This window comes from Ranitomeya imitator, chromosome 4 (genome assembly GCF_032444005.1).
Source record: "Ranitomeya imitator isolate aRanImi1 chromosome 4, aRanImi1.pri, whole genome shotgun sequence".
NCBI classification, from domain to species: Eukaryota; Metazoa; Chordata; class Amphibia; order Anura; family Dendrobatidae; genus Ranitomeya; species Ranitomeya imitator.
Window position 1 is genome coordinate 278,533,107 of NC_091285.1, and position 26,949 is coordinate 278,560,055.

Consider the following 26,949-nt stretch of genomic DNA (forward strand, 5'->3'; position numbering starts at 1 on the left):
CCCCATGCGATTTTTTCCTTTGGGGTTACCTGAAGTCTAAGGTGTATATCAACCGTCCCAACACCTTGGAAGACCTAAGGAACAATATTGAAGCTGAAATTGGCAGAATACCAGTGGACATGCTTGTTAGAGTTCATGAAAACTTCAGAAAACGTATGCAGCAGTGTGTGGATAGCGAAGGTCGACATTTGCCAGATACACTATTTAAAACCATGTAATTTAAAAATTCCATTACTGTTCAGTATAATTAAAATATAAAATAAATTTTTCTAATGATCATAATTTTTTTATTTCATTCCCAAATCAGCAAATTACCGCGCTCCACCCTGTACTATTTTTTCCGTTATACTCAACGGGGCTGTTATTCTGTAGTTCTACACCATTAGAGTTCTGTTTTTCTATGCCTCTTTAGGAACACAGTCTGATATGTATCTGTATATTTAGGGTACCTTAAACACTTAAGGCCCGATTCATCAAAGTGTTATGGGGAAAAACACTTTAAAAAGTCATAACATTTTGGCACTTTTACACCTGTTCCAGTCAGCTCTGCCAAAGTGAGCAGAACTGGGGAGGAGCCAGAATGGGGCATTGCTGCGCCCATCCAATTCTTCAACAGTGGCGCGTTATTACATCAGAAATATGACTTCATTCCCTATCCAGAAGAAGATAAACTTAATTTTGTAGGATTTACAAAAATGCATTTATTATGGTTAAAAATGTAAAAAAAAAAAATGTGGTCCTCAATTTTTTTTTATGTGGGCCATACAGTGCCTTTCATTCAATCTGAAGACATGCAGTGACAATTTTTTCATTTAAAATCTGATGGAGTATAAGAACAACCATGATTTTCTTTTTCTAGTACGAGACGACTCTACAAATTACAGCTTTATCTGGAGCACGGTACAGGTACTCTGTGTACTGAGCCTCAAGGACTCTCATGCCCATCTGTACCGCAACCTGGGCGCGTAGAGCCAAAATCCTTGCTCCCATAGTATCTCAAACACATGTTCGGCATTGTAATGTGAACTTGCAAGAACAGCCTCAAATCTTCCCGAAGTAATAACCTAGGTTACCTAAACGACTGCATGAGTATCTCTTTCAATTTCACCCACAAGCGTTTGAATGGCAGAGTGGGGAAATTAAATAGAACCGTAATAAAATGATCTTATAAGTTCTTTAAATGTGCATTGAATACCAGGGACTGATCTATGAAAGATGTAGAACAATTTATTAAAATGACATGGTAGGCCTGACAATTGGCTGCACAATGTCTGAATATATAATGATAAAGCACAAAATAAGAGGACTGTCTGTCTTGCACCTTATTATATAGAAAATTGGTTCCGAAGCGGGGAATTGAATTTGCCTGGTGGGCTTGCAGTTGTTATTATATTCAGCAGATTGAGGTCTTGGAGGAAATTGACAGGAGGAAATTGTCAAACACATTATACAATTCAGACTCCTAGTCTACAAAGATTTCATCACCTCCATTATCTCTACGCATACTCCAGATTTGACCTTGACTAAATGATGGGTGGGACTGATCATACTAAAATATGGGCTGAAGTTTAAATCTATGAAGGGTTTGGGACATTTCAAAAAACATATATAACGGAGTTTACTTGTTTGGAAAACCCTATTTTCATGTACCCTATTGGGAAATTTTAACTTAATAGAGGTTCAGGAAACTAATGTCTAGGTCATATTCAGGAACCTATTTTCTTATCTAAAGTTTAAAGTGGCTATTAAAAGTGCACCATGTAATTTCACCGGGTCATCACTGCACTGTATAACCCATGTTAAAGAAAACTGAGGACAAAAAAAAATCAATTTTTAACCATAATAAATGTCATTTTTAAGGCTCCCATAAACATTAGATTAAAGGTATCAATTCAAAATGACCAATCATCCATCTATTATGTATGGTGGCCTTAAGACTATTCCATCATAGATGATAGGGAAGATAATGACTGAGCAGTTTGAATTCAATTGTCATATCCTCTTATTGTCCCTGTAGATAAGCCGCCACCAGAGTTGTCTGTTAGCGGCTTGTTCTACTTCTCAAAAAGAGGCCCACCATCATGTATATGGTGTAGTTGAGAGAGATAAGTGTTGGCCCACAGCTATCTGAGGTACAAAGACACCACCAGATTTCTCCATAATTAGAGCCATCTAGTCAGTCCCAGCAGTTAACTAACTGATCAGCTTCTTTTCAAAGGCTTCTTCTCTGAGGGTATGTGTCCACCTTCAGCATAGCCGGCGGTTTTGACAGAGCAGCGAACTGGCTCCACCCAAAGCTCCGCCCCCTTCTGGGGACGCGATGATGCCGGATGTGTTCATTGCACATATCCGGAATCATCGCACCCCACACATAGGGCCCTGTGTTATACCTTGCAGCGGCGCCGCAAGGTATATGGACATGCTGCGATCTTAAAAGACGCATCGCATGTCCGGAGTCGCAGGGCTGCCGGATGCGTGTTACCACGCATAGTGGAGACTGGATTTCATTAACTCCCCTCCACTATGCTGTAACATCTAGACGCTGCGTGTTTGACGCTGCGTCTCTATGCAGTGTCAAACACGCAGCGTTTCCTGAACGTGGACACACAGCCTAAGATGTCTGGTCAAATATACAGTACAGAGCAAAAGTTTGGACACACCTTCTCATTTAAAGATTTTTCTGTATTTTCATGACTATGAAAATTGTAGATTCACACTGAAGGCATCACAACTATGAATTAACACATGTGGAATTATATACTTAACAAAAAAGTGTGAAACAGAAAATATGTCTTATATTCTAGGTTCTTCAAAGTAGCCAACTTTTGCTTTGATGACTGCTTTGCACACTCTTGACATTCTCTTGATGAGCTTCAAGAGGTAGTCACCGGAAATGGTCTTCCAACAATCTTGAAGGAGTTCCCAGAGATGCTTAGCACTTGTTGGCCCTTTTGCCTTCACTCTGCGGTCCAGCTCACCCCAAACAGTCTGGTGACTGTGGAGGCCAGGTCATCTGGTAACATAGTAACATAGTAACATAGTTAGTAAGGCCGAAAAAAGACATTTGTCCATCCAGTTCAGCCTATATTCCATCATAATAAATCCCCAGATCTACGTCCTTCTACAGAACCTAATAAGTGTATGATACAATATTGTTCTGCTCCAGGAAGACATCCAGGCCTCTCTTGAACCCCTCGACTGAGTTCGCCATCACCACCTCCTCAGGCAAGCAATTCCAGATTCTCACTGCCCTAACAGTAAAGAATCCTCTTCTATGTTGGTGGAAAAACCTTCTCTCCTCCAGACGCAAAGAATGCCCCCTTGTGCCCGTCACCTTCCTTGGTATAAACAGATCCTCAGCGAGATATTTGTATTGTCCCCTTATATACTTATACATGGTTATTAGATCGCCCCTCAGTCGTCTTTTTTCTAGACTAAATAATCCTAATTTCGCTAATCTATCTGGGTATTGTAGTTCTCCCATCCCCTTTATTAATTTTGTTGCCCTCCTTTGTACTCTCTCTAGTTCCATTATATCCTTCCTGAGCACCGGTGCCCAAAACTGGACACAGTACTCCATGTGCGGTCTAACTAGGGATTTGTACAGAGGCAGTATAATGCTCTCATCATGTGTATCTAGACCTCTTTTAATGCACCCCATGATCCTGTTTGCCTTGGCAGCTGCTGCCTGGCACTGGCTGCTCCAGGTAAGTTTATCATTAACTAGGATCCCCAAGTCCTTCTCCCTGTCAGATTTACCCAGTGGTTTCCCATTCAGTGTGTAATGGTGACATTGATTCCTTCTTCCCATGTGTATAACCTTACATTTATCATTGTTAAACCTCATCTGCCACCTTTCAGCCCAAGTTTCCAACTTATCCAGATCCATCTGTAGCAGAATACTATCTTCTCTTGTATTAACTGCTTTACATAGTTTTGTATCATCTGCAAATATCGATATTTTACTGTGTAAACCTTCTACCAGATCATTAATGAATATGTTGAAGAGAACAGGTCCCAATACTGACCCCTGCGGTACCCCACTGGTCACAGCGACCCAGATAGAGACTATACCATTTATAACCACCCTCTGCTTTCTATCACTAAGCCAGTTACTAACCCATTTGCACACAATTTCCCCCAGACCAAGCATTCTCATTTTGTGTACCAACCTCTTGTGCGGCACGGTATCAAACGCTTTGGAAAAATCGAGATATACCACGTCTAATGACTCACCGTGGTCCAGCCTATAGCTTACCTCTTCATAAAAACTGATTAGATTGGTTTGACAGGAGCGATTTCTCATAAACCCATGCTGATATGGAGTTAAACAGTTATTCTCATTGAGATAATCCAGAATAACATCCCTCAGAAACCCTTCAAATATTTTACCAACAATAGAGGTTAGACTTACTGGCCTATAATTTCCAGGTTCACTTTTAGAGCCCTTTTTGAATATTGGCACCACATTTGCTATGCGCCAATCCTGCGGAACAGACCCTGTCGCTATAGAGTCACTAAAAATAAGAAATAATGGTTTATCTATTACATTACTTAGTTCTCTTAGTACTCGTGGGTGTATGCCATCCGGACCCGGAGATTTATCTATTTTAATCTTATTTAGCCGGTTTCGCACCTCTTCTTGGGTTAGATTGGTGACCCTTAATATAGGGTTTTCATTGTTTCTTGGGATTTCACCTAGCATTTCATTTTCCACCGTGAATACCGTGGAGAAGAAGGTGTTTAATATGTTAGCTTTTTCCTCGTCATCTACAACCATTCTTTCCTCACTATTTTTTAAGGGGCCTACATTTTCAGTTTTTATTCTTTTACTATTGATATAGTTGAAGAACAGTTTGGGATTAGTTTTACTCTCCTTAGCAATGTGCTTCTCTGTTTCCTTTTTGGCAGCTTTAATTAGTTTTTTAGATAAAGTATTTTTCTCCCTATAGTTTTTTAGAGCTTCAATGGTGCCATCCTGCTTTAGTAGTGCAAATGCTTTCTTTTTACTGTTAATTGCCTGTCTTACTTCTTTGTTTAGCCACATTGGGTTTTTCCTATTTCTAGTCCTTTTATTCCCACAAGGTATAAACCGCTTACACTGCCTATTAAGGATGTTCTTAAACATTTCCCATTTATTATCTGTATTCTTATTTCTGAGGATATTGTCCCAGTCTACCAGATTAAGGGCATCTCTAAGCTGTTCAAACTTTGCCTTCCTAAAGTTCAGTGTTTTTGTGACTCCCTGACAAGTCCCCCTAGTGAAAGACAGGTGAAACTGTACAATATTGTGGTCGCTATTTCCTAGATGCCCGACCACCTGCAGATTTGTTATTCTGTCAGGTCTATTAGATAGTATTAGGTCTAAAAGTGCTGCTCCTCTGGTTGGATTCTGCACCAATTGTGAAAGATAATTTTTCTTGGTTATTAGCAGAAACCTGTTGCCTTTATGGGTTTCACAGGTTTCTGTTTCCCAGTTAATATCCGGGTAGTTAAAGTCCCCCATAACCAGGACCTCATTATGGGTTGCAGCTTCATTTATCTGCTTTAGAAGTAGACTTTCCATGGTTTCTGTTATATTTGGGGGTTTGTAACAGACCCCAATGAGAATTTTGTTACCATTTTTCCCTCCATGAATTTTGACCCATATGGACTCGACATCCTCATTTCCTTCGCTAATATCCTCCCTTAAAGTGGACTTTAGACAAGACTTTACATAGAGACAAACCCGTCCTCCTCTCCGATTTTTACAATCCTTTCTAAACAGACTGTAACCCTGTAAGTTAACTGCCCAGTCATAGCTTTCATCTAACCATGTCTCGGTTATTCCCACTATGTCAAAGTTACCTGTAGATATTTCTGCTTCTAGTTCTTCCATCTTGTTTGTCAGGCTTCTGGCATTTGCAAGCATGCAGTTTAGAGGATTTTGTTTTGTTCCAATCTCCTCGCTGTGGATTGTTTTAGAAATGTTCTTACCTCCCTTCTGAGTATGTTTTCCTGGATCTTCTTTGTTCAAGTCTAATGTTTTTCTTCCCGTCCCCTCTTCTTCTAGTTTAACGCCCTCCTGATGAGTGTAGCGAGTCTTCTGGCGAATGTGTGTTTCCCAGGTTTGTTGAGGTGTAGTCCGTCTCTGGCGAGGAGTCCATCGTACAAGTATTTCACACCGTGGTCCAGGAATCCGAATCCTTGTTGTCTGCACCATCGTCTTAGCCAGTTGTTTGCATCAAGGATCCTGTTCCATCTCCTGGTGCCATGCCCGTCTACTGGAAGGATAGAAGAAAAAACTACCTGTGCATCCAGTTCCTTTACTTTCTTCCCCAACTCTTCAAAGTCTTTGCAGATTGTCGGTAGGTCCTTCCTTGCCGTGTCATTGGTGCCAACATGTATCAGAAGAAATGGGTGGACGTCCTTGGAGTTGAAGAGCTTTGGTATCCTATCGGTCACATCCTTGATCATCGCACCTGGAAGGCAGCATACTTCTCTTGCAGTTATGTCCGGTCTGCAGATGGCTGCTTCTGTGCCTCTCAGTAGTGAGTCTCCCACCACCACCACTCTTCGTTGCTTCTTGGCTGTACTTTATGCTGTCACTTGTTGCTGTGTGCCCTTTTCTTTTTTGCTTGCTGGTATTGCTTCATCCTTAGGTGTGCCATCTTCATCCTCTACAAAGATTTGATATCGGTTCTTCAGTTGTGTGGTTGGTGATTTCTCCATGGTCTTCTTGCTTCTTTTGGTCACATGCTTCCACTCATCTGCTTTTGGAGGTTCTCTGACACTTTTTCACCTTCTGTGACCAGTAGAGATGCTTCTGTTCTGTCTAGAAAGTCTTCATTCTCTTTGATGAGTTTCAAAGTTGCTATTCTTTCTTCCAGACCCCGCACCTTTTCTTCTAAAAGGGCCACTAGTCTAGCACCCCATCACTCTCCTTCTTGGTCAAATAGCCCTTACACAGCCTGGAGGTGTGTTTGGGGTCGTTGTGCTGTTGAAAAATAAATGATGGTCCAACTAAACGCAAACTAGATGGAATAGCATGCTGCTGCAAGATGTTGTGGTAGCCATGCTGCCTTCAATTTTGAATAAATCCCCAACAGTGTCAACAGCAAAGCACCCCCACACCATTACACCTCCTCCTCCATGCTTCACGGTGGGAACCAGGCATGTAGAGTCCATCCGTTCACCTTTTCTGCGTCGCACAAAGACACGGTGGTTGGAACCAAAGATCTCAAATTTGGACTCATCAGACCAAAGCACAGATTTCCACTGGTCTAATGTCCATTCCTTGTGTTCTTTAGCCCAAACAAGTTTCTACTGCTTGTTGCCTGTCCTTAGCAGTGGTTTCCTAGCAGCTATTTTACCATGAAGGCCTGCTGCACAAAGTCTCCCCTTAACAGTTGATGTAGAGATGTGTCTGCTGCTAGAATTCTGTGTGGCATTGACCTGGTCTCAAATTTGAGCTGCTGTTAACCTGCAATTTCTGAGGCTGGTGACTCGGATAAACTTATCCTCAGAAGCAGCGGTGATTCTTTGTTTTCCTTTCCTGGGGCGGTCCTCATGTGAGCCAGTTTCTTTATAGCGCTTGATGTTTTTTGCAACTGCACTTGGGGACACTTTCAAAGTTTTCCCAATTTTTCAGACTGACTGACCTTCATTTCTTAAAGTAATGATGGACACTCGTTTTTCATTACTTAGCTGTTTTTTTCTTGCCATAATACAAATTCTAATAGTCTATTTATAAGGCAAGAAATCCCACTTATTAAACCTGACAGGGCACACCTGTGAAGTGAAAACCATTTCCGGTGAATACCTCATGAAGCTCATCAAGAGAATGCCAAGAGTGTGCAAAGCAATCATCAAAACAAAAGGTGGCTACTTTGAAGAACCTAGAATATAAGACATATTTTCAGTTGTTTCACACTTTTTTGTTAAGTATATAATTCCACATGTGTTAATTCATAGTTTTGATGCTTTCAGTGTGAATGTACAATTTTCATAGTCATGAAAATACAGAAAAATCTTTAAATGAGGTGTGTCCAAACTTTTGCTCTGTACTGTACATTATGCCAGACTGTTGTGTCCTACAGTGCATGAAAAGACCATTACAGAACTAGCCATGTAAGCGCAGTTAATGAGTATTTGTGACCCTTTGATAGTTGTGACCAATTCTTAAGATAGGCCTTCAATATTAGGTAGGTGGTTGACTCCCAGCATTTGCTCTCATATGTCTAAAGACGCTACCGTATGTCCCCTTCATTGTTCACAGCTAATACAGAATGTAGAGTTGTGCTTACTAATAAGTAAAAGAATGCAGTGCTTACTGCAGTTCCCTAGCCTCCTCCGTCAGTGTGCTGGGAGTGGGATTTCCAGTGATCAGGTGGAACCAATGCTAAGGTTAGGCCATCAATACGTATAGCTATGTATAGAATTATTAGAAGAAACAAAACTGGATTTAATGGGTAAATCTGGTCTGCCGTGTAGAAAGAGGGATGCAAATCAATGTTTAGATGATTTAATCGTCAACGCGTTTCACAACTTCTTTATCAGGACAAAACCATGATAACTAACTGTTGTGGTTTTTTCTGATGAAGAAGTTGTAAAACTTTGAAACGCTTTGACGACTAAACATGGATCTGCATCCCTTATTCTTTCTCCACGGCAGCGCAATTTAACCCATTACTTCCAATTTTATTTTGTTCCATTTTTCATTGTGGGCCTGCAGCAACCTTTAACTCTATCAGTGGTTGTGGGCACACAACCACACCAGGTGAGCACCACTGTGCATGTTATTTTATATCTGTTCAATCCAGATAAGGCCCTATTTGTGCTTTTGATCCTTTCCAGCATTTGTCTCTTCATTATTAGGATTATTAGTAGTTATCTTTGTGTTTGTACCCTAAGGGAGGAACGGAAATAAGGGTGGACATGTGATCTGCGCAAGCAATTTCTTCCTAAACCATGTACGCAATACAAAGTACAAGGCAGCTATGGACAACCATTATTCTAGGAGGGAGCCTTTACTGACATCTTTTTTCTCTCTCAAGTAATGTAATTAAGTTATAACCTAAAGTTGCTTGTCCTCTGATGCTAGTAAGAGTAATGTCATTAGAGATGGTGGACTTTTCTAAACTTAAATTTTTACTTTTTATACGTATCTTTGGTAATAATTATAGGTGTTGAATAAGTTCAACAAAGGTTTAGTTATCATTTGCTAATTTTTGTATTATGCTGAGGACAGACTATCGATTTCTCGTACGGAGAAGTTCTTTCTGGAAAGCATATGAAAGATGTCTGATTTCACAGTGGTGTCAAAATGTCAAATGAGCTGTCAAATTATTTATGATTGTAGGAAATCTAAAGTATCTGGATGAAGCCATCTGAGAAGTGATAAGAATGTAAACAGGTGTCTCCACATAGAGATTCTGGTTTGGCTTTTATCCTAGCTCATGTAGCAAGACTCGTTAGAGGATCGATAATGACTTCTAGGATTGCTACGTCCAATAGGGAGCACTTGAGTTCAAGTCCTCTTCCTCTCTGAAGAGACAATTTGAATTTTTCTCCGGATGCATCTGTGTGATACTGGAGATATGCAGGTTGACAGGAAAGGCCCTGTTTGCTACAAGGGGAGCTACGAACCTTAGGGATTGATGGCGGAGACAGTATCATGGCCTTCTGTGAGAATTCCACCTGTCTATAAGTGAGCATACGTCATTTGGTTTTCAGCATTGCCAATGTATTGGGCGGTGGCACATTACGTAGTGATCTTAGTCCTCCGTGCCAGATTAGATTGCATTGATTCTATATTTTGGCTCTAAAATCACTAGCGGCACGAATATAGTACTGAAAAAATGTATCGTCATGATGTGAAAGTCTTGTTTTTACTCACTGGATATTTGATCACTCTGTCGGGGTAATTGAGAGGAGCTGGCACCATTTGTGGGGTATACTCTTTTTGTTCTGGTTCTTACCCTGTCATATGCTGGCAGGGGTATCACAAGGCTAGTGATGTCTTCCTCAGCATCATTAAATGAAGGCATAAGGAAAGCTAGGTGCTTGGATTTAACAGACTGCATCACTGAACCTCGGTTTTAGTATTCTTTACTGTATATACTTCTTCTTTAATGGTATTAATGGTACCTGAAATACAGGACCTCCTCCATCTTATATTCCATGTTTGGAGAAGAGACTTCAGAGAGCAGCTTATGTTTTCTAATTATTTATCTTCAATAAAATGGTTATTGTGAATGTGATTTGTGCAACGATTGTTGATTGTTATGCAGACAAAGAGTCCAAGGCCAGCAGACAAAATGCCCAAGTTATGTGACTCAACACAAAGAAATAAATCTTTTTAGATGGTTTTGTTATGCCAGGGTTATTGATACTGCGGCAAGTACAGTATAGGTATTTTACTTGAATTGTTAGACTTGTAATTACGCTATGGTATTCTGTCTTGAAGAAGGTTGTATTTCCCTGGGCTCCTTCAATTTTCTTATTGATCAGGAAATCTATGAACTAAAGCAGCCTATTGTTGCTAGCATGCGAACACCTGACTTGTACATTTCTTGATGGAAGTTAGATATGTTGGTGGGTTTCAATTGTTGATTTTCCATCACTTGTACAAATCTAATTCCAAAATGTGTAAAATGTAAAGAAAACAAGAATGCCATGATTTGGGAATCTTTTAGCCATATTTTATTCACAATAGAGCACAGATCAGAAGGTGAAAGTTAGACAATTTTCCATATCATCTGAAAATGTTTTACTCATTTAGCTATTGATGGCAGTAACACATCTCAAAAAAGTTGGGCCTGGGCCATATCTATCATTGTGTAGCATCCCTTCTTTATACAAGTTGGTAAACAACTAGGAAACGAGGAACCCAATTGCTGGGGTTTGGGAGAGGAATGTTGTCCCATTCTTGTCCGATGTAAAACTATCGCTTCTCCACGGTCCTGGGTCTTTGCTGGATTTTTCATGTCATAATGCATCAAATGGTTTCTATTGGAGAAAGTCTGGACTGCAGGCGGCCAGTTCATTACCCAAACTCTTGTTCTATGAAGCCATCCTGTTGTAATGGATGCAGTATGTGGATTAGCATTGTCTTGCTGAAATATGCAAAGTTTTCCATGAAATAGACATTGTCTGGTTGCAATCATACGTTGTCCTAGAACCTCTATAAAATGTTCAGCATTGATAGTGTAGATAGATGTGTAAGCTGCCCATGTAATAGGCACTAATGCACCACATACCCTCAGAGATGCAGGCTTTTGAACTCTATGCTAATAACAACCTAGATGGTCAGTCTCCTCTTATGTCCGCACGGCACGGTGTCCCTGGTTTGCATAAATAATTTCAATTTTTTTCTCATCTGACGACAGAAATGTTTTCCATTTTTGTCCCAGTCCACTTAAAAATGAGCTTTCACCCAGAGAAGACATTGGAGCTCAAAGTTGTAGTGGACGCAGCTAGGTTATGCAGATCAGCACCTACTTACCAAAATGCAGTTCTACGGCAGTCTTCCCCAACTCTGGTCCTCAAGAGCCACCAACAGGTCATGTTTTCCGGATTTCCTTAGTATTTCACAAGTGATGGAATTGCTGCCTGTGCAGGTGATGCAATTATCACCTGGGCAATACAAAGGAGAACCTGAAAACATGACTTGTTGGTAGCTCTTGAGGACTGGAGTTGGGGGACGCTGCTCTACGGCATGGTTTCCCAAATCCGGTCCTCACAGGCCCCCAACAGATCATGTTTTCTGGATTTCCGTAGTACTGAACAGGTGATAGAATCTATGGCAACTTCTGATGCCTTGATAATAATGTTATCACCTGTGCAATACTAAGAAATCTTGAAAACATGATCTGCTGGAGGGTCCGTGAAGACTGGATTTGGGAAACACCTCTCCACACATTGAACTTAGCTGTTCAGCTCTTTTGAGCACTTACATCTGGCCACCACCAAAGATAATTACAGCTCATTCATGGTGGTGTTGGATTTGGACCTCCATCAATATGATATTGATTAGAGTTATGAAGGATAGATGGTCAATATTATATACCAGGACAACCCCTTAAATTATATAACATTCATGTTTTGCCTGTTGTTACTGTTACTTTCCTTAGATTGGATCTCCCTAAACATCTCATTTATAGTCGTGATAATATTCACAATATTTCCTTGTCGCTGTCTTGTAATTGCGCTTGCCTAATGATCTCTTCAAACCAAAATGTATAAAATTGACTTATCAAAAATATTTACCAGGGACATTACCAGTTTATTACTTCTGATCTCTTTTTATCTTGGCAGGAGCTCTCTGCTTCTTGTGTATTAACCATGTCTTCAGTTGCTTTTGATGATCCCTTTAATGTTTTTTTGCTTGATAGGACATGATCAGATCTTAGCTCCCTCCTCCTTGTAAGTAAAATATAGTGTATCTATTTCTGAGCGTCCGCTAATCGAAGCACTTGTGATAATGACAGTAAAGATGGCATGTGCTTTTTCAACAAGTTTGAAGATTTAAGGTCTTTAAAGAGCTTCTAGATGACTTATTCAGAGTTAAAAATATGCTAAATGATTCTAAAATATGGCTCAAAATAATTTTCTTCAGTGCCGGTAAGATTTTCTAAATGTTAATGGTTTCTTTATAGTTTGCATTTCTTAAAAGGCTTGTTAAAAGAGAAGAATTTTCGACTTGCTTGCTATTCATATATTTGATTTTAGGAAAAACTTTGATTCATCCAAATTATCGAACATTTTTTATAAGTAATGTTTAACGCTGTTGTATCTATAGCCATGTATGATGATGAAACTCCATATTAAATTGTGTCCATAAATGCAATCTCCTACCCAATTCTACATCTGGCACATAGAGACCCTCCCCTTGGGTAATACAGTTGCAAAGGCAACGGTCTGAAGCCCAAAGATTTTCTTACATGAGTCCTATTTTAATATTAGGACCTGGGCACTAGGCTCTTTGTAGAATCAGAAAGTGTCTTGTCCCTGCATTTAACATTCCCCTTTTCCAACAACTAACCCAGCTGCTCCACTCCTCCCCATTGCCATAGACTTTTGCAGTGGTTCATGACTTTTGCAGAGAAAATTTACCTCTTGTTTCTACATAGAGCTTAGAAGACAGTTTTAAATCTCAATAGACCTACTGGAAAAGAGAATAATTAGCTGGGTAGAAAGGCAAAATAAGCAATTGTAATTACACAGCGCTATATAATAAGATGACTGCAATATATTACAATTTTTATGGAAGTGATTCTTTAACGTAAAATATTATGGCACTCTACCAGTTAACAAGTGATACTAGCTCTCCTTGTAAAGATTGAATTAACAGACTAAATAGATACTATTCTCTTCTGACTAAACTGTTAGATATTATCAAGAATTACTCTGAGTATTGTATCATAGATGATCCTCCCAGTCCACAAAGGCTTCCAAAGTAACAGTATGTCCAAGGGAGCCAAACTACACCCCTCGTGCTGTGCAAATCTTTATAAAAGCAAGAAATCAACAGTATCCAGAATACGTATCCCTAACGGCAATATTTTGGCTTCTTAGCACTTGGTAGCTTTTGTACTGCAGTTCAAGAAGTCTTTATATTTGTGTGCCGTTTCCTAAGCCAACATTCATCTGGGTATACTCTTCAAACACGCAGCGGGATGGAACAGGATAAAGAAAATGGAGGATTTTGTGTCCTGCCAAATGAGCATGCCCTCAGGCATTGTTGAGGATGAATTTGCATTGCAGAAGAAATAAATGCACTGCTACAAACCTTAAAAGAGTTTCAGTGTGAAGTATGAAGATGTATTGAAGTGTGCATGCAAACGGAATTCAGAACGTGGATAAAGTTTGATTAAAAACCCTTTTATATATGTTTGCTTGGTCTTTGGGTAGAATTTATGAGTCTGGTCATATAGTGTTTAAAGAATTGGGCGCATTCAGATACTAGACAAGAACCCTAAATAAATTTAGACCATGCACTAGACCCCCACACTCTTCATTATAAATTCAGACCTCAGTCCAAACTAAAAAAAAAAAAAAAAAAATAAAACCCTAATTCAAACTCTTAAGTTAGCTCAGAATCTATTCCACTATATTCAGATGAAAAAAAATGAATAAATCAGACAGACTGAAACGATGAGACTATTACAAAAAAAGGGCACATTACCAAAATCAATGATAGTACAAGTTAACCAGAGAGCAGGTTTTGTAGGTAACAAGCACAAAAATAATGGCAGCTATATGACATTCAGGATGAACCTACTTAAGAATGTTCGTAAGAGAGACCACCTCTAAAAGGATATACACCCCCTTGAAGAAACGTATGTGAAACGTGCGTCGAGGTCTCAGTCCCCTGCCCTCCAATACCTATCAGATTGTTTATATTATGTGATGCCATATGCTGCTTTTCTATCTGTTTTGCAATAGGCATGCATAGGCATTTTAAACATGCTCACTATTTTTTATCTACTCTGTCTTTCACGTACAGGCACCCTATTCTTTATCTATCTGTTTCTGGTTTTAGATATACAGATAGATACTGTACCTTTAGATTCTAAACAGACCGATATATTTATTACCTTATTAATTGTGCATGAATTTGTAGGTAACCTATAATGACCTATTTTGGATGGGTAATTGGGAGATTATCCTGTGTCTCACATTCTTCTTTTTTATGTGTTTTAGTTGCTCTGATTCACCTAATAAAGTTAAAGATTTTTTTGATATTTGGGCTTTTCCTACTTTCTTTCTGGGTATTTTGATTTCTGAAGTGCCCCATCTTTGACCTTTTATAGGTATTTACTGTAAAACTATGTTTAGTTACATGATGAGATGCGCATTTGGTTCCCCATGACTGGCACATATCACTCACCATAAATAGAGACTATGCTGAAGTGGTCAATAGCGCTGGTTGTGATTTTACAAGATAATCTGCTGGCTCCTCTTCAGCTCCAGGCATCACCACTCATGGTCCAGATGTGCTGAAGTTGTAGCCAATCTCAGTCTAAAAGTAAGCAGACCAAGAAGTGGTGAAAAGTTAGGCAAATTCATCATCCAGCGATAGACTAACCAGTGGGAAAAAGTGTCCAATTTAAGTTCACTTTGTGTATATATTAGATAGGATCTGCCCCAGTGTTTGCTTTACATAAAATATCCTTTAATTTATACAAAAGATCCATCCAGTCAACTTGCGCTGACTCCAAGCTGTGTCTGTACACTTTGATAAAACTATACATTGTTGGAAAATAGTAACTCAAACCAAAATTTGTATTATTATTATTATCATTATTACTACTATTATTGCAGTACTGATCTAAAGGGTCACACAGCCAGGTAATTTCCTGCATAATGAATGCCATAAAAGCATACACCACCAAAAATTTTCAGAATTGGTTTTTTTTTTCTAAGTTTGCCACACTTGGAATTTTTCTTTTCATTTTTCAGTACTTTTCACGGTAAAGTGTGAATGGTGTCGTTCACAGCTACAACTGGTCCTGCAAATAATGGACAAATAAAAAAAAGTTACGACTCTTGGAAGAAGGGGAGTAAAAAAAATGAAAGCGTACAAACAACAGTTTTCCCTGTCATGAAGGGGTTACCCTCCTCATAGGCCGCCATTGCGTTTTTGCTTTAATCTGGCAGGTATATGTTTGCAGACTATTTAGCGGAATAGGAAAGTGCAGCAGAATGTGATTTCCTATAGAGAGCGACACTTCTTGTTTTACCGTGGGTCCCTGTGATGGGAGGTCCATCCTGACTGTGGCCACTGTTGGGTGTACACCTCCTGAGCATATGTGCCCACCATGAGCCATAGACACACAATGTCCGTAGCCTTTGCTCCGAACCCCTGCAGCTTGTGTTATTTTTTTGCCACCTGTATATTACGCCGCGTCTGGCGTTGTTTGCAGGCTTTTTATCTTCTGAATTTACATCCGTGCCAAATGTATATGGCCAAGCTTTGTTTTAGGAGGAGCCTACTGCAGTAGGGAAAAGGCGACTTTCCATAAAGATGGCACTAATATTGCAGCAGCAAGGGAGATTTGTGGTGCTCAGTCATTGACTGTCGTTGCAGCTAATGCCGGTATTTTATTGCCCCCTAAAAGCTGTTCTCCGCGCTGCTCTAGTGCCGTATCAAACCAGCAGCCATCAGACTTCTTCTGAATGCAAATGCTGGCCGAGAAAGGAGGCACGTGTGTCTGGAGACAACTGGTGTTTTTTATAGGGTCAGACATTGAAATGGGCCCCTGTAATATTGTGACCCCCTCCATAATCAATTGTGTACTTTCAATGAATGGGAACATACGGCGGACCGCTTAGCATGCGTTGTATACCTTTGTGTCTGCTCAGTTTTGCTTGCAAGTATTAATCTGCTGCGAGATGAGAGGGGGAGGAGAAGTATCAATGCAGCAATGGATATGTGTTACAGCTGCCAAGGATCTGCATGCTGAGACCAAGAGCTAAATTAAAACTAGTTAGTGCAGCCCAGGCTCCGAGACGGGTAACAGCCAGACAAAAAGCATTCTACGGCTCTGACGATTTCTAAGGGATCCCGCAGCCTAACACAAAATTTGACTTGACACACATCTCCCACTAAAAGTCACCATGGACTTCCCCAGGCTCGGGATAAGCATTTCCAAAATGGTGCAAAGGCAAGAATAGTCTAAACTTAATGGAAGAAGGCCAGAACCGGACATATCCAAGGTAGCAAAACATCTGGATTCGAACAGTTGGTGTTGTGTAGCATAGGGGTATTGATGGCACTCCTCTGTGGCTTTAATCAGAATATCCCGTCGGAGGCTGGTAAGTCACTACTTAGCGTTTATTACATTTTTCTTGGATGGCGAACTATTTGCTTGCAGTTTCTAAAAGGCATGTTTGTGATCGCTTATCATAAGTTTACAGCGCTCTCGTTAGCATGCTTATCAGGTGTATTGCTAAAACAAGTGCATATTTCTACACCAAAGATTTAGCTGCAGCAAATACAAAAAAAAAGCCAAATTAAATGCACTCTTAAGGTGGCTCCTCCACATCAAGTGATCTCCCACCACTGCAACAGCTAATTTAACAGGAATCTGTCAACATGATTACTGTACTTTTGCAATGTGTCGCTCCTGTCTGAAAAGTTGCTGTTTTCATTCATATGCAAATAAAGCTAAAGTGCTTTGGGCATCTGAAAGCACTTGCTAAGCCTCTGCCTTCCTGGCTCTATTCCCCATCTAGTCCCACTTTCCTATGCTCACTTTTTTGAAGTGGAGCAGCTGAATCGCCTGCAGGAGTGGTCAGTGACCACTATTTTCCGGTATCAGGTAGAACAGGCAGGTAGTTACCAACTACCTACCTGTTAGTTTTTAGTCTTATATTAAAATAAAAAAAGTCCTGGATAAACCCTTAAAATAGAAGAAGCTGGGGCTGGATGGGAAATAAAGTCAGCCAGGTAGAGCCTTGAGAAATGATTGCAGAAGCCCCAAAGCACTTTACTTTTCTGTTGCTCCTGTCTGAAAAATCACAGATTCAAATGCAGCTACTGCTAAAGGTGTGGATGACATTATCTTTCAGGAAGCAACATAACCAAAAGATCATTTTTGTTGGGTAGATCATCTTTACATATTAACAGATTCTCTTTAAATTTGTTGATGCTGTGGTGGGAGGTCACTATCCTGGAGATCTTGGATGACTGTCGTTCATTATTACTTTTTTGTTTGTTACCATCAGCATAAAAAAATAGCAGCAAAAGTTTTGATTTGCAGTTATGTGAAAACTTTCAGCCTGAGAATTGTTTGTCATACAGTATATTTAGTATAATTAAAGGGAATCTGTCAGTCGATTTTTGCTATGTAATCTGAGAGCAGCATGAGACACAGATTTCAGTGATGCGTCATTTACCATGCTGGGTGCTGTTGTCGCAATGCACTGAATGTTTATCAGTAGGAGGTTAACTCTACAGGATTACAACTCCCATGCCTACTGGTCCAACTCAGCCCCACCACTGATTATAGCAGCTCATTGTCAATGGACAAGCTGCGGTGTAGACGGCGTTAGCTTTCTGAGCTCTGCACGATGCACCCAATAAACTAAGTGATTCATTGTTGGAATCGGAGTCTCTTTCCCTACATTATGCTGCTCTGAGGTGAGTAGCAAAAACTTTTTGACAGATTCTCTCCTACTTTATAATAAAGATTGAAGGTATAGACACTGTAAACAATTGCAGTTTCAAGGACCAATGCAAAAAAACCCTGTACACGGAGTGCTCTAGAAAGCGCAAAGCTTTGCTTCAGCAATATTTTTCTAATTCCTATGAGACACATTAATATGAAAATGTGTAACTTGGGTTTCATGCATTTATATGTACATGTATCTATCTGGATTGCAAACTGTGTGTCGTTTGTTGATTCTCATGTACAGAAAGCACAAGCAGGGCTGCAGAATGTGGGGGATATTTGGGGATGCTACAAGTATCAATAAAGACCTGTAATGTAAGCAATGTGCAGTGTAACTACTTTTCTTCCTTCCTTTCAGCTGATATCATCCATGAGATACATTTCACTCCAGATGGCACAATAATGACTAGTTAGAATTTTTGTTGTTTTAGGTTTTAGTAGGTTGCCCAGTATTACATCAAAGCATGCCATGCAAATTGCCAAAATAAACCTGATCAACCACTATTTTAAAAATATTTGTGAGGATTGCTGAACGTGCTTACACCTCCTGTGTACATAATAAACTATTAAACTCTCTAACTGATGGTGCTCTCCTCTCTGCTCCCCATGCCCTCCTCTCTGACTGCTCACCATGCTCTCGTCTCTCTGACTGCTCCCCATGCCCTTCTCTTCTGACTGTTCCCAGTGCCCTCCTCTCTGTCTGCTCCCTATGCCATCCTCTGCCTGCTCCCCATGCTCTCCTCTCTGTCTGCTCCCTATGCCATCCTCTGCTCCTACGGCCTCCTCTCTGTCTGCTCCCTATGCCATCCTCTGTCTGCTCCCCATGATCTCCTCTCTGTATGCTCCCTATGCCATCCTCTGTCTGCTCCCTATGCCATCCTCTGTCTGCTCCCTATGCCATCCTCTGCTCCCTATGCCATCCTCTGTCTGTTCCCTATGCCATCCTCTGTCTGCTCCCTATGTCATCCTCTGTCTGCTCCCTATGCCATCCTCTGGCTGCTCCTATGGCATCCTTTGTCTGCTCCCTATGCCATCCTCTGTCTGCTCCCCATGCCCTCCTCTCTGACTGCTCTCTCTGACTGCTCCCCATGCCTTTCTCTGTCTGCTCCCCATTCCTTTCTCTCTGACTGCTCCCCATGCTTTTCTCTCTCTGACTGCTCCCCATGCCCTCCTCTCTGACTGCTCCCCATGCTTTTCTCTCTGACTGCTCCCCATGCCTTTCTCTCAGTCTGCTCCCCATGCCTTTCTCTCTGTCTGCTCCCCATGCCTTTCTCTCTGTCTGCTCCCCATGCCCTCCTCTCTGACTGCTCCCCATGCTTTTCTCTCTGTCTGCTCCCCATGCCTTTCTCTCTGTCTGCTCCCCATGCCTTTCTCTCTGTCTGCTCCCCATGCCTTTCTCTCTGACTGCTCCCCATGCTTTTCTCTCTCTGACTGCTCCCCATGCCTTTCTCTCTGTCTGCTCCCCATGCCCTCCTCTCTGACTGCTCCCCATGCTCTTGTCTCTGACTGCTCCCCATGCCTTTCTCTCTCTGACTGCTCCCCATGCCTTTCTCTCTCTGACTGCTCCCCATGCTTTTCTCTCTGACTGCTCCCCATGCTTTTCTCTCTGACTGCTCCCCATGCCTTTCTCTCTGTCTGCTCCCTAGGCCTTTCTGTCTGCTCCCCATGCCCTCCTCTCTGACTGCTCCCCATGCTTTTCTCTCTGACTGCTTCCCATGCTTTTTTTCTCTCTGACTGCTCCCCATGCCTTTCTCTCTCTGACTGCTCCCCATGCTTATCTCTCTCTGACTGCTCCCCATGCCTTTCTCTCACTGACTGCTCCCCATGCCTTTCTCTTTCTGAATGGGGTTAAATCCTAGCACGCAGGTTTTGATTAGCTGCACCTGACTTGCTTTGACTAAAGCTATGTGCTCACTTTGCAGATTTGGCCCTGCGGATTCGCAGCAGTTTTCCATGAGTTTACAGTACCATGTAAACCTACGGAAAACCAAATCCACAGTGCACATGCTGCGGGAAATACCGCGCGGAAACGCTGCGTTGTATTTTCCGCAGCATGTCAATTCTTTGTGCCGATTCTGCAGTGGGTTCCACCTGCTCCTCAATAGGAATCTGCAGGTGTAAAACCGCAGGTGGAACCCGCTCAAAAACCGCAGTAAATCCACTGTAAATTTGCATGTAAAACGTAGTGCGTTTTACCTGCGGATTTTGCAGAAACGGTGCGGAAAAATCCGCACACGAATTGGCAACGTGAGCGCACAGCCTAAGAAGCAGGGCTGTGTTCACTACGTGTGTGTCAGTTTGCTAAATGGAGCTGAGTCAAGTATGTTGAAGCTGGTGAGTTGCCAGCCAACATGTGAGCTGCAGCAGGGAGAGAGACTTGCCAGAGTCTCTCTGTGAATGGAGACACCTATGTGGAAGCCGCAGCCTGTTCAGTGTGAACTGTGCCTAGAGTTGAATACTTTTGCTTGGCGGTGGAGCTCAGGCTGAAGGGAATACCGAGACTGACTGGTGGGGTCATGCCTTTTCTCTGTATGAAATTTGCTGTGGGAGAAAGGACTGTAATCTGTTCAGGTGAACCCGCACTGGCATATGTGCCTGCTGATTTAAACTGTTTATTTGCTGCTATACCTTTATGCCTAGAACAGGCTGTGTTTGTTTGAAAGAAATAAGACTCTTCCTGTTTGGACCAAACCGCATTGCCTGTGTGAACGCTACCGAATGCGTGCATGAGAGAGGGCATCCCTTCAACGGTTGCACGGACTGCTCCCCATTGCTCCTTCTCACTTCATTACGCAGACTGCACCTCATTGTTCAGGGAGGGGATACAGAAGACCGTGAATATGTCATTGTTAAGCCTTGGCTCTCTGTAATCAGCGGAGAGCCTCACTGACACTCTGCCTAATTATTAAGGGGAGCTCCGTGAGTCTGCAGGCTTTTCCTAACTTGGGGAATTAAGCTGTTCCACCATAAGATGGACCATGGGCAAGTGGTCAGCTTGCCCCAATGCCAGCCCTGTTGGAAGGCCTTCAGGTATCTTTCCTATCTTGCTGTGACCCACAGTATTTAATTTTCCCTGTGTCTAGCTTCTTGTGTTTGCAAAAAAGTGTAGACCGTAAGAAAGACTTTTCACACACCTCGTTTAGTCGATGACTTTGATTTCCGTCACATTATGTATGCTTCATGTTCTATTATTCACAAACAATTCAAGATGAATGAATCCGCCTCAATTACATGCCATTTAGTGAGATGTGCTCACAGTGCCTTGCCAGGCATAACTATTACATGTTGGTGTGCGGATGTCAAAATAAGTGCAGTAATTTATGTAGCGACTTGTACTTGGCTTCTGTGTCACATTTTTCGTTTTTTTTAAACATTTCTTCTTTCATAAGTTGCAACCAAGTCAATGATTGATTTTCTTTTGTTCTCAGATGAAGGTCCTTATACAAAGTCCGCTTCCCAGACGAAAGCGCCAGATGGTTCTTTGGCTGTTAGACGGCAGAGCATCACCGGTAGGTACAAGTCTACTGAACTACATCTTTAATAAATATATTTTTCGTATTAAAAAAAACAAACAAACCTGCCTCCGATTTATGAAAACGAGACAAGACGTGGAGGCGTTGCATTTAGTAATCGGGCTCCAGGTTTCCAACCTCTACTATGGGAATTCCATCTGGAGTCTGGTTACTATGGGTAAGTCCTTGGATCTTCGTCCTCACTATTAATAAATTAATCCGCCAGATGCATTTGGCTGTTAGATTCCGAGGTGCCGGAGATCATGGCTGTTGGTGTGAAGCAAACAATTTTTTTCTAGTTATTTACAGTTTCTTCTGCGAGACATACTTAGTGAAATAGCTGTTCTGGGTTTAAATCTGTCTGCCCTAATGAGTGTGAAAAAGCCGAAGAAGATTAAAGCGGGAGCGCGTGATAGACTCTACCTCTAATTGACTGTACTGCTGCTGAGAGATGGCCTCTATAGATTCGCGCAAGTGTACTTCTAGAATATTTTGATGTAAACTTCCACCCAGCCGCTATTCCTCGCTGTCAGTCCGTCACTTATGGTGCTTGCGCCAAGTGGACAGTGTGAAACCGTATTCCACAGTCTCAGAATGAATGTAGCAGAATCCTGTGGTTACAACGGCTCCGTGCTGGTAAGTAGCCGCATGTCAGTAGGCAGTGACGGCAACAGTTAGGCTGTACCGTCTCTGTTCTTATGATTCAATGACTCTATTAATTGAAGTGTGGCCAGTATATGAATATACAATATCATTTTCTTTACGATCGCCAACCATATCTTCATGGCCACTGTCACCAGCATGTGACCTGATTAGTCTGCAGGCTCTTGATCGGGTACTGTATGGTAAGTATGTAGGAAAAGCTTGTATTAGTAGAACGCAGAATAAAAATGGATTGTTGATTTGGGACTCATGCAGACAACTGTATTTTTGGTCTGTGTGCTATCCACCAAAACATCAGACCAATGTCATCTATGGGTCCGCACACATGTGTGATATTTTTCCTCGGACAGAGCCTGTTCGAGAGAAAATATCACAGCATGCACAACTTGCATCCGATATTCAGGTCACACTCCACTCAGACGTGCAAGTCAAGTCAGACTGCGCTCGGATGACATTCGAGTGCGGTGCGGTGTTCACAGACTGATAGAATGGAGAAGATGGAGTTGTTTTTTTCTCTCCATCTTTTCCACATCTGAGAAAATGAAATCACACTGTGATCAGATGCTGATCAGAGTGTGATTAGTATAATTAGCCCGATTCTCTCGGATGACAGGAAATACGGTGATGTGACCCTTGCCTTATACAGATCAGTGCAGGGAAGGGGACGAAGGGATAGAGTTGACTGTGTAATTGGAAATCTGGACAGTTCTCTCTATAATTAGGCATCATTAAAAGCGGCAGCAAAATCTGTGATCTGTGATTGGCCACCACAGTTTATGTTACTGTGACATTACTGATGACGCACTGCAGAAGACGGCTAACCACTGCAGCCAATCACAGGCTGCAGTGGTCCTACTGCTGCTATATCCTGCCATTGTAAAGCAGACTGGATCACGGTAAATGTCGGTGAGTATTGTTTCTTTTATTGATTTTTAACTTAGCAAGTCATGGATACATTATATTTTGCCAGACAACCTGTTAATCTGCCCTCTGACCAATTAAGTAAAATGACCAGTGAGTTACAGGGAATCTGTCACCAGGTTTTTGCTACCCCGTCTGAGAGCAGTGTTCTGGGGGCAGAGACCCTGATTCCAGCAATCAATCGGAACAATCAGATTCATATAAAACAACTTGACAAACTTATCTGATTACCGCTGTCACTGCACCCAATGTCTGCCTATTAGGAGGTGTGTACACTGTAGAGGTTTCCCTTTCTAGTAGACGCTCATATCTGCAGTCTTATGGTATTGGTATTTTAAGAGGAACCTGATCTCTTCTAGCCTTAAACTATATAAAGCGAGAAAAAGCAAGAGTGATTTTACAGCAGCTTTTAAATAGAACAGAAATGTGCAGCGACAAAGGCAAAATGACAGAAGTTCTACCTCAAATTTTAGCACTAAGCTAAGACCAGAACACAAAATCCAAAAAGAGCTCTTGTTGCAACCTCCCATCTTATTTGTCCAGCTCAGAAGATCTTTAGCCCAAAGCAAACTTTAAAGCCTTTAATATTTGCTGGATCTGGTATTACATTGTCTACATATTGTCACTGTAATTCTAGACACCTGTTTGGTCATTTATGATTGGTTAGGAATGGCAGGAAACTCATAAACAACCAATTCCCATTTGGTAAATCCTAATTGGTCATCATTGTCATGTTGGCTCACCTGCCTTGTATACATAAATTGCCATGCACTACAATAATGTAATTGTTGGTGATGGCACTTTTCCACATTGTGAGGCAGTGACCGGTGTTACATGTGAGGGTCACTGTATGTTTCCCCCAGGATGTGCATGGAGGCGTATGGAGGCCATGAGAGTGCATTGCAGTCACAGGCGTAGCTGTGATTGCAATTCAGAATAAAAGTGAGTACAGGTCTTGGACAAGCTATTTGTCCAGGGCAGATTTAAGAAAACCTCCTGGGCTTTTATTTTTTAAACGGACTACAGAATGGTAGTGGGGCAGTCCATTTCCTTCCTGGCCAGGTTTTCCATGTGGCCGAAGGCCACAGGTTGCTTGTAAAAACCCCTGAAGCTGAGGGTTGGGTGTCTCAGGTTCATTGTCAGTGTCAGTCTGGTGTTTGCAGGAGTGCAGAGCGGAATGCTCTGCAGAGCTCCACCTGTGCGGAGCCAAACAGCCAAGGGAGCTGAAAGGCCTGGCACCCACAGAGTTCACGACTGTGCAGTCGCCCACGGAAACCGGTCTCGGAGGTGGACTGGCGTGTTTATTGGTTGCAATCTGGAGGATATTGTTCCTGGCTACGATCCGAAGGATATCATGTGCTGTATATTTCTGTGGGTTGAACATTAAAGAGACATTTTGCTTTGAACTTTGCTGGGTCACTGCCTCATCACTGCACAGTATGGATACCACTGCACGACAACATGCGTATTGTTGTGTGGTGCATTGAGGGCATAAAGCAATTGCAACAAGTTCTAGTATGGTATCTCCCAGCTTTTAGAACCAGTGACTATTTTGTTGCAAGAGGTTAAATAGATACAATGCCACAGGTCAGGAAATAAAGGTTGAGATTGTATAAATACTGAATTAATTTACTATGAGCATAGAAAAACATTTCCAATCCCTGATAAATTCACATGTTTATCTATTTGAAAATATCATAGCTATGCACTGTGGGGATAGTGGAAATGGATGTGACTAAATCTTACCTATTCACTGACTAAACTGTATAGTGAAGGCTGTTTGCTACCATTTTTGCCGCTCCAGTACATATAAATGGACAAGAAGGGGTTGTCCAAAAGCAACAGTGAATTTCCCTTCTATATGTCAAACAATGTAGTCTAACCACTTTTCTAATGTACTTCCCTACCTCTCCCTCTCTAACTTCCTGTCTGTGTTTTCTTATTTGTTGCTTCCAATGCTGATTCACATGCGCCGGGTATCCGCAAGCAGATCGTCATCAGGAGCCCCAGGCTGCTATCGCTGCCTTTGTTTCCCTTTCCACGCTGAAACGAAGCTTCATCAGGGGTTTCAGTCATACTGTTTGAGAAGTGACCCCAGCTTATAGTACACCAACACACTTCTTCTGTCACCGCGGCCCCCATCTTCAGTCCACATTGCGTCTGTCCCCACCTTCTCATTCACTGAAACGAGATATCATCACCCTAGGTCAGTCATTACCCCCTGAGGACATCTTGCTCTAGTGATTGAGGCGGTGAGGACAGTAGCAGAGTGGACTGAAGATGCGGTGTTCAGGGACAGGAGACGTTTGGGGCCTGATAGAAGCTGCAGTCGCTTCTCCATCAACACTACTGAAGCAGGACATTATCAGGGTGAAAAAGAACGGATGACGATCTTTTTGAAAATGCCCAGTGCATGATGGGAGACTCAAACAAATCGTCATCTGAAAGAAAAAAAAAAAAGAAAAAAGAAAGTCCGAGTAGAGAGTGAGTGGTAGCGAATGTTTTACTGAAGTACATTAGAAATTAGAAAAATGGTTAGATTGAACTAAATACGGTAGTTGGAAATAGAAATAGTGTGAAATTCACTTTTCGTTTCAGAGAATCCCTTTAAGCAAGTTTGCAAATAGGCTGGATTGTAAAATAAAAAAAAAAAAGCTGACTTTTTTGTTCATTAGCAAATTCATCTTTCTTCTGTTACAGACTGTGATGCGCTATCCCTCTCCCTATGGAGGAGATTAGCACATGTACACAGTATCCTGATGCCTATTGGTATAGTGCTGCTTACTTTGCACTTATTTGATGCTCAGCCCCTAGTGACTATCCATACTGCATATGATAAATATGAGCCTCTCTTTGAAATTCTGTTGTGCCCACAATTTATTTTTACATACCAGACTAAGAATTGTACAACCCCTATTCCCAAAAAGTTGTGACACTTTAAGTTTAAAACTTAAAGAAAACAAGAATGCTATTATAGCCATATTTTATCCACAACAGAACAGAGTGCACAGATCAGAAGTTGACAATTATTTTTTCTCCATTTCCTATGTAGAAAAAAATAAATAAATTTAGAAATTGATGACAGCAACACATCTCAAAAATGTTGAGAAAGGGCCATGTCTGGTATTATGTAGCATTCCGTCTGGGAAGTGAGGAGACCAGTTGCTGGAGTGTTTGGAGAAAATGTTGTTCCATCCTTGCCTAATGTAGGGTTCTCGCTGCTCCACAGTCCGGAGTCTTTGCCGGAATTATTTTTGCATCATAGAGCTTTAACTTCCATTTGTGGATTACACGGCGAACTGTGTTCAGGGAATCATTTCTGGAAGTATCCTGAGCCCAACCGAATCATGACGATGTTAATGCAATGTGACCTGGGGGACCATAGATCAATCATCCAACATTGACCGTCAGCCTTGTCCACATAGATTTCTCCAGAATCTCTACATCTTTTTATGACATTATGTACTGTAGCTGGTGGGATATTTAAGTTTTGGCAATTTTACGTTGAGGAACATTGTTATGAAATTGTTCCACAGTTTATAGATGCTGTTGTTCACAGACTGAAGAACCTGTGACTATCTTTGCTTCTGAGAGACTCTGCCTCTCCATCATCTTTTTTTTATACACAGTCATTTAGAATTGAAAATTGGCTGCAACAGATACCTCTAACCAATTTATTGATTTATTAATGATCA

The 26,949-nt window shown here is 41.4% G+C and overlaps 1 protein-coding gene across 18 annotated transcripts in view; it reads left to right on the forward strand.

The window, feature by feature from the left end:
• GRIP1 (glutamate receptor interacting protein 1) overlaps positions 1–26,949 on the forward strand; it is an 859,437-nt gene that overhangs the window by 608,332 nt on the left and 224,156 nt on the right. For 16 of the 18 annotated variants that reach the window (XM_069764654.1, XM_069764651.1, XM_069764661.1 and 13 more), the window contains exon 2: positions 21,587–21,667. In XM_069764654.1, the coding sequence (XP_069620755.1) occupies positions 21,587–21,667 (81 nt within the window). Of the gene's footprint in view, positions 1–16,379; positions 16,801–21,586; positions 21,668–26,949 lie in introns of those variants that run through there. The other 2 variants (XM_069764665.1, XM_069764652.1) reach the window with 2 other exon arrangements.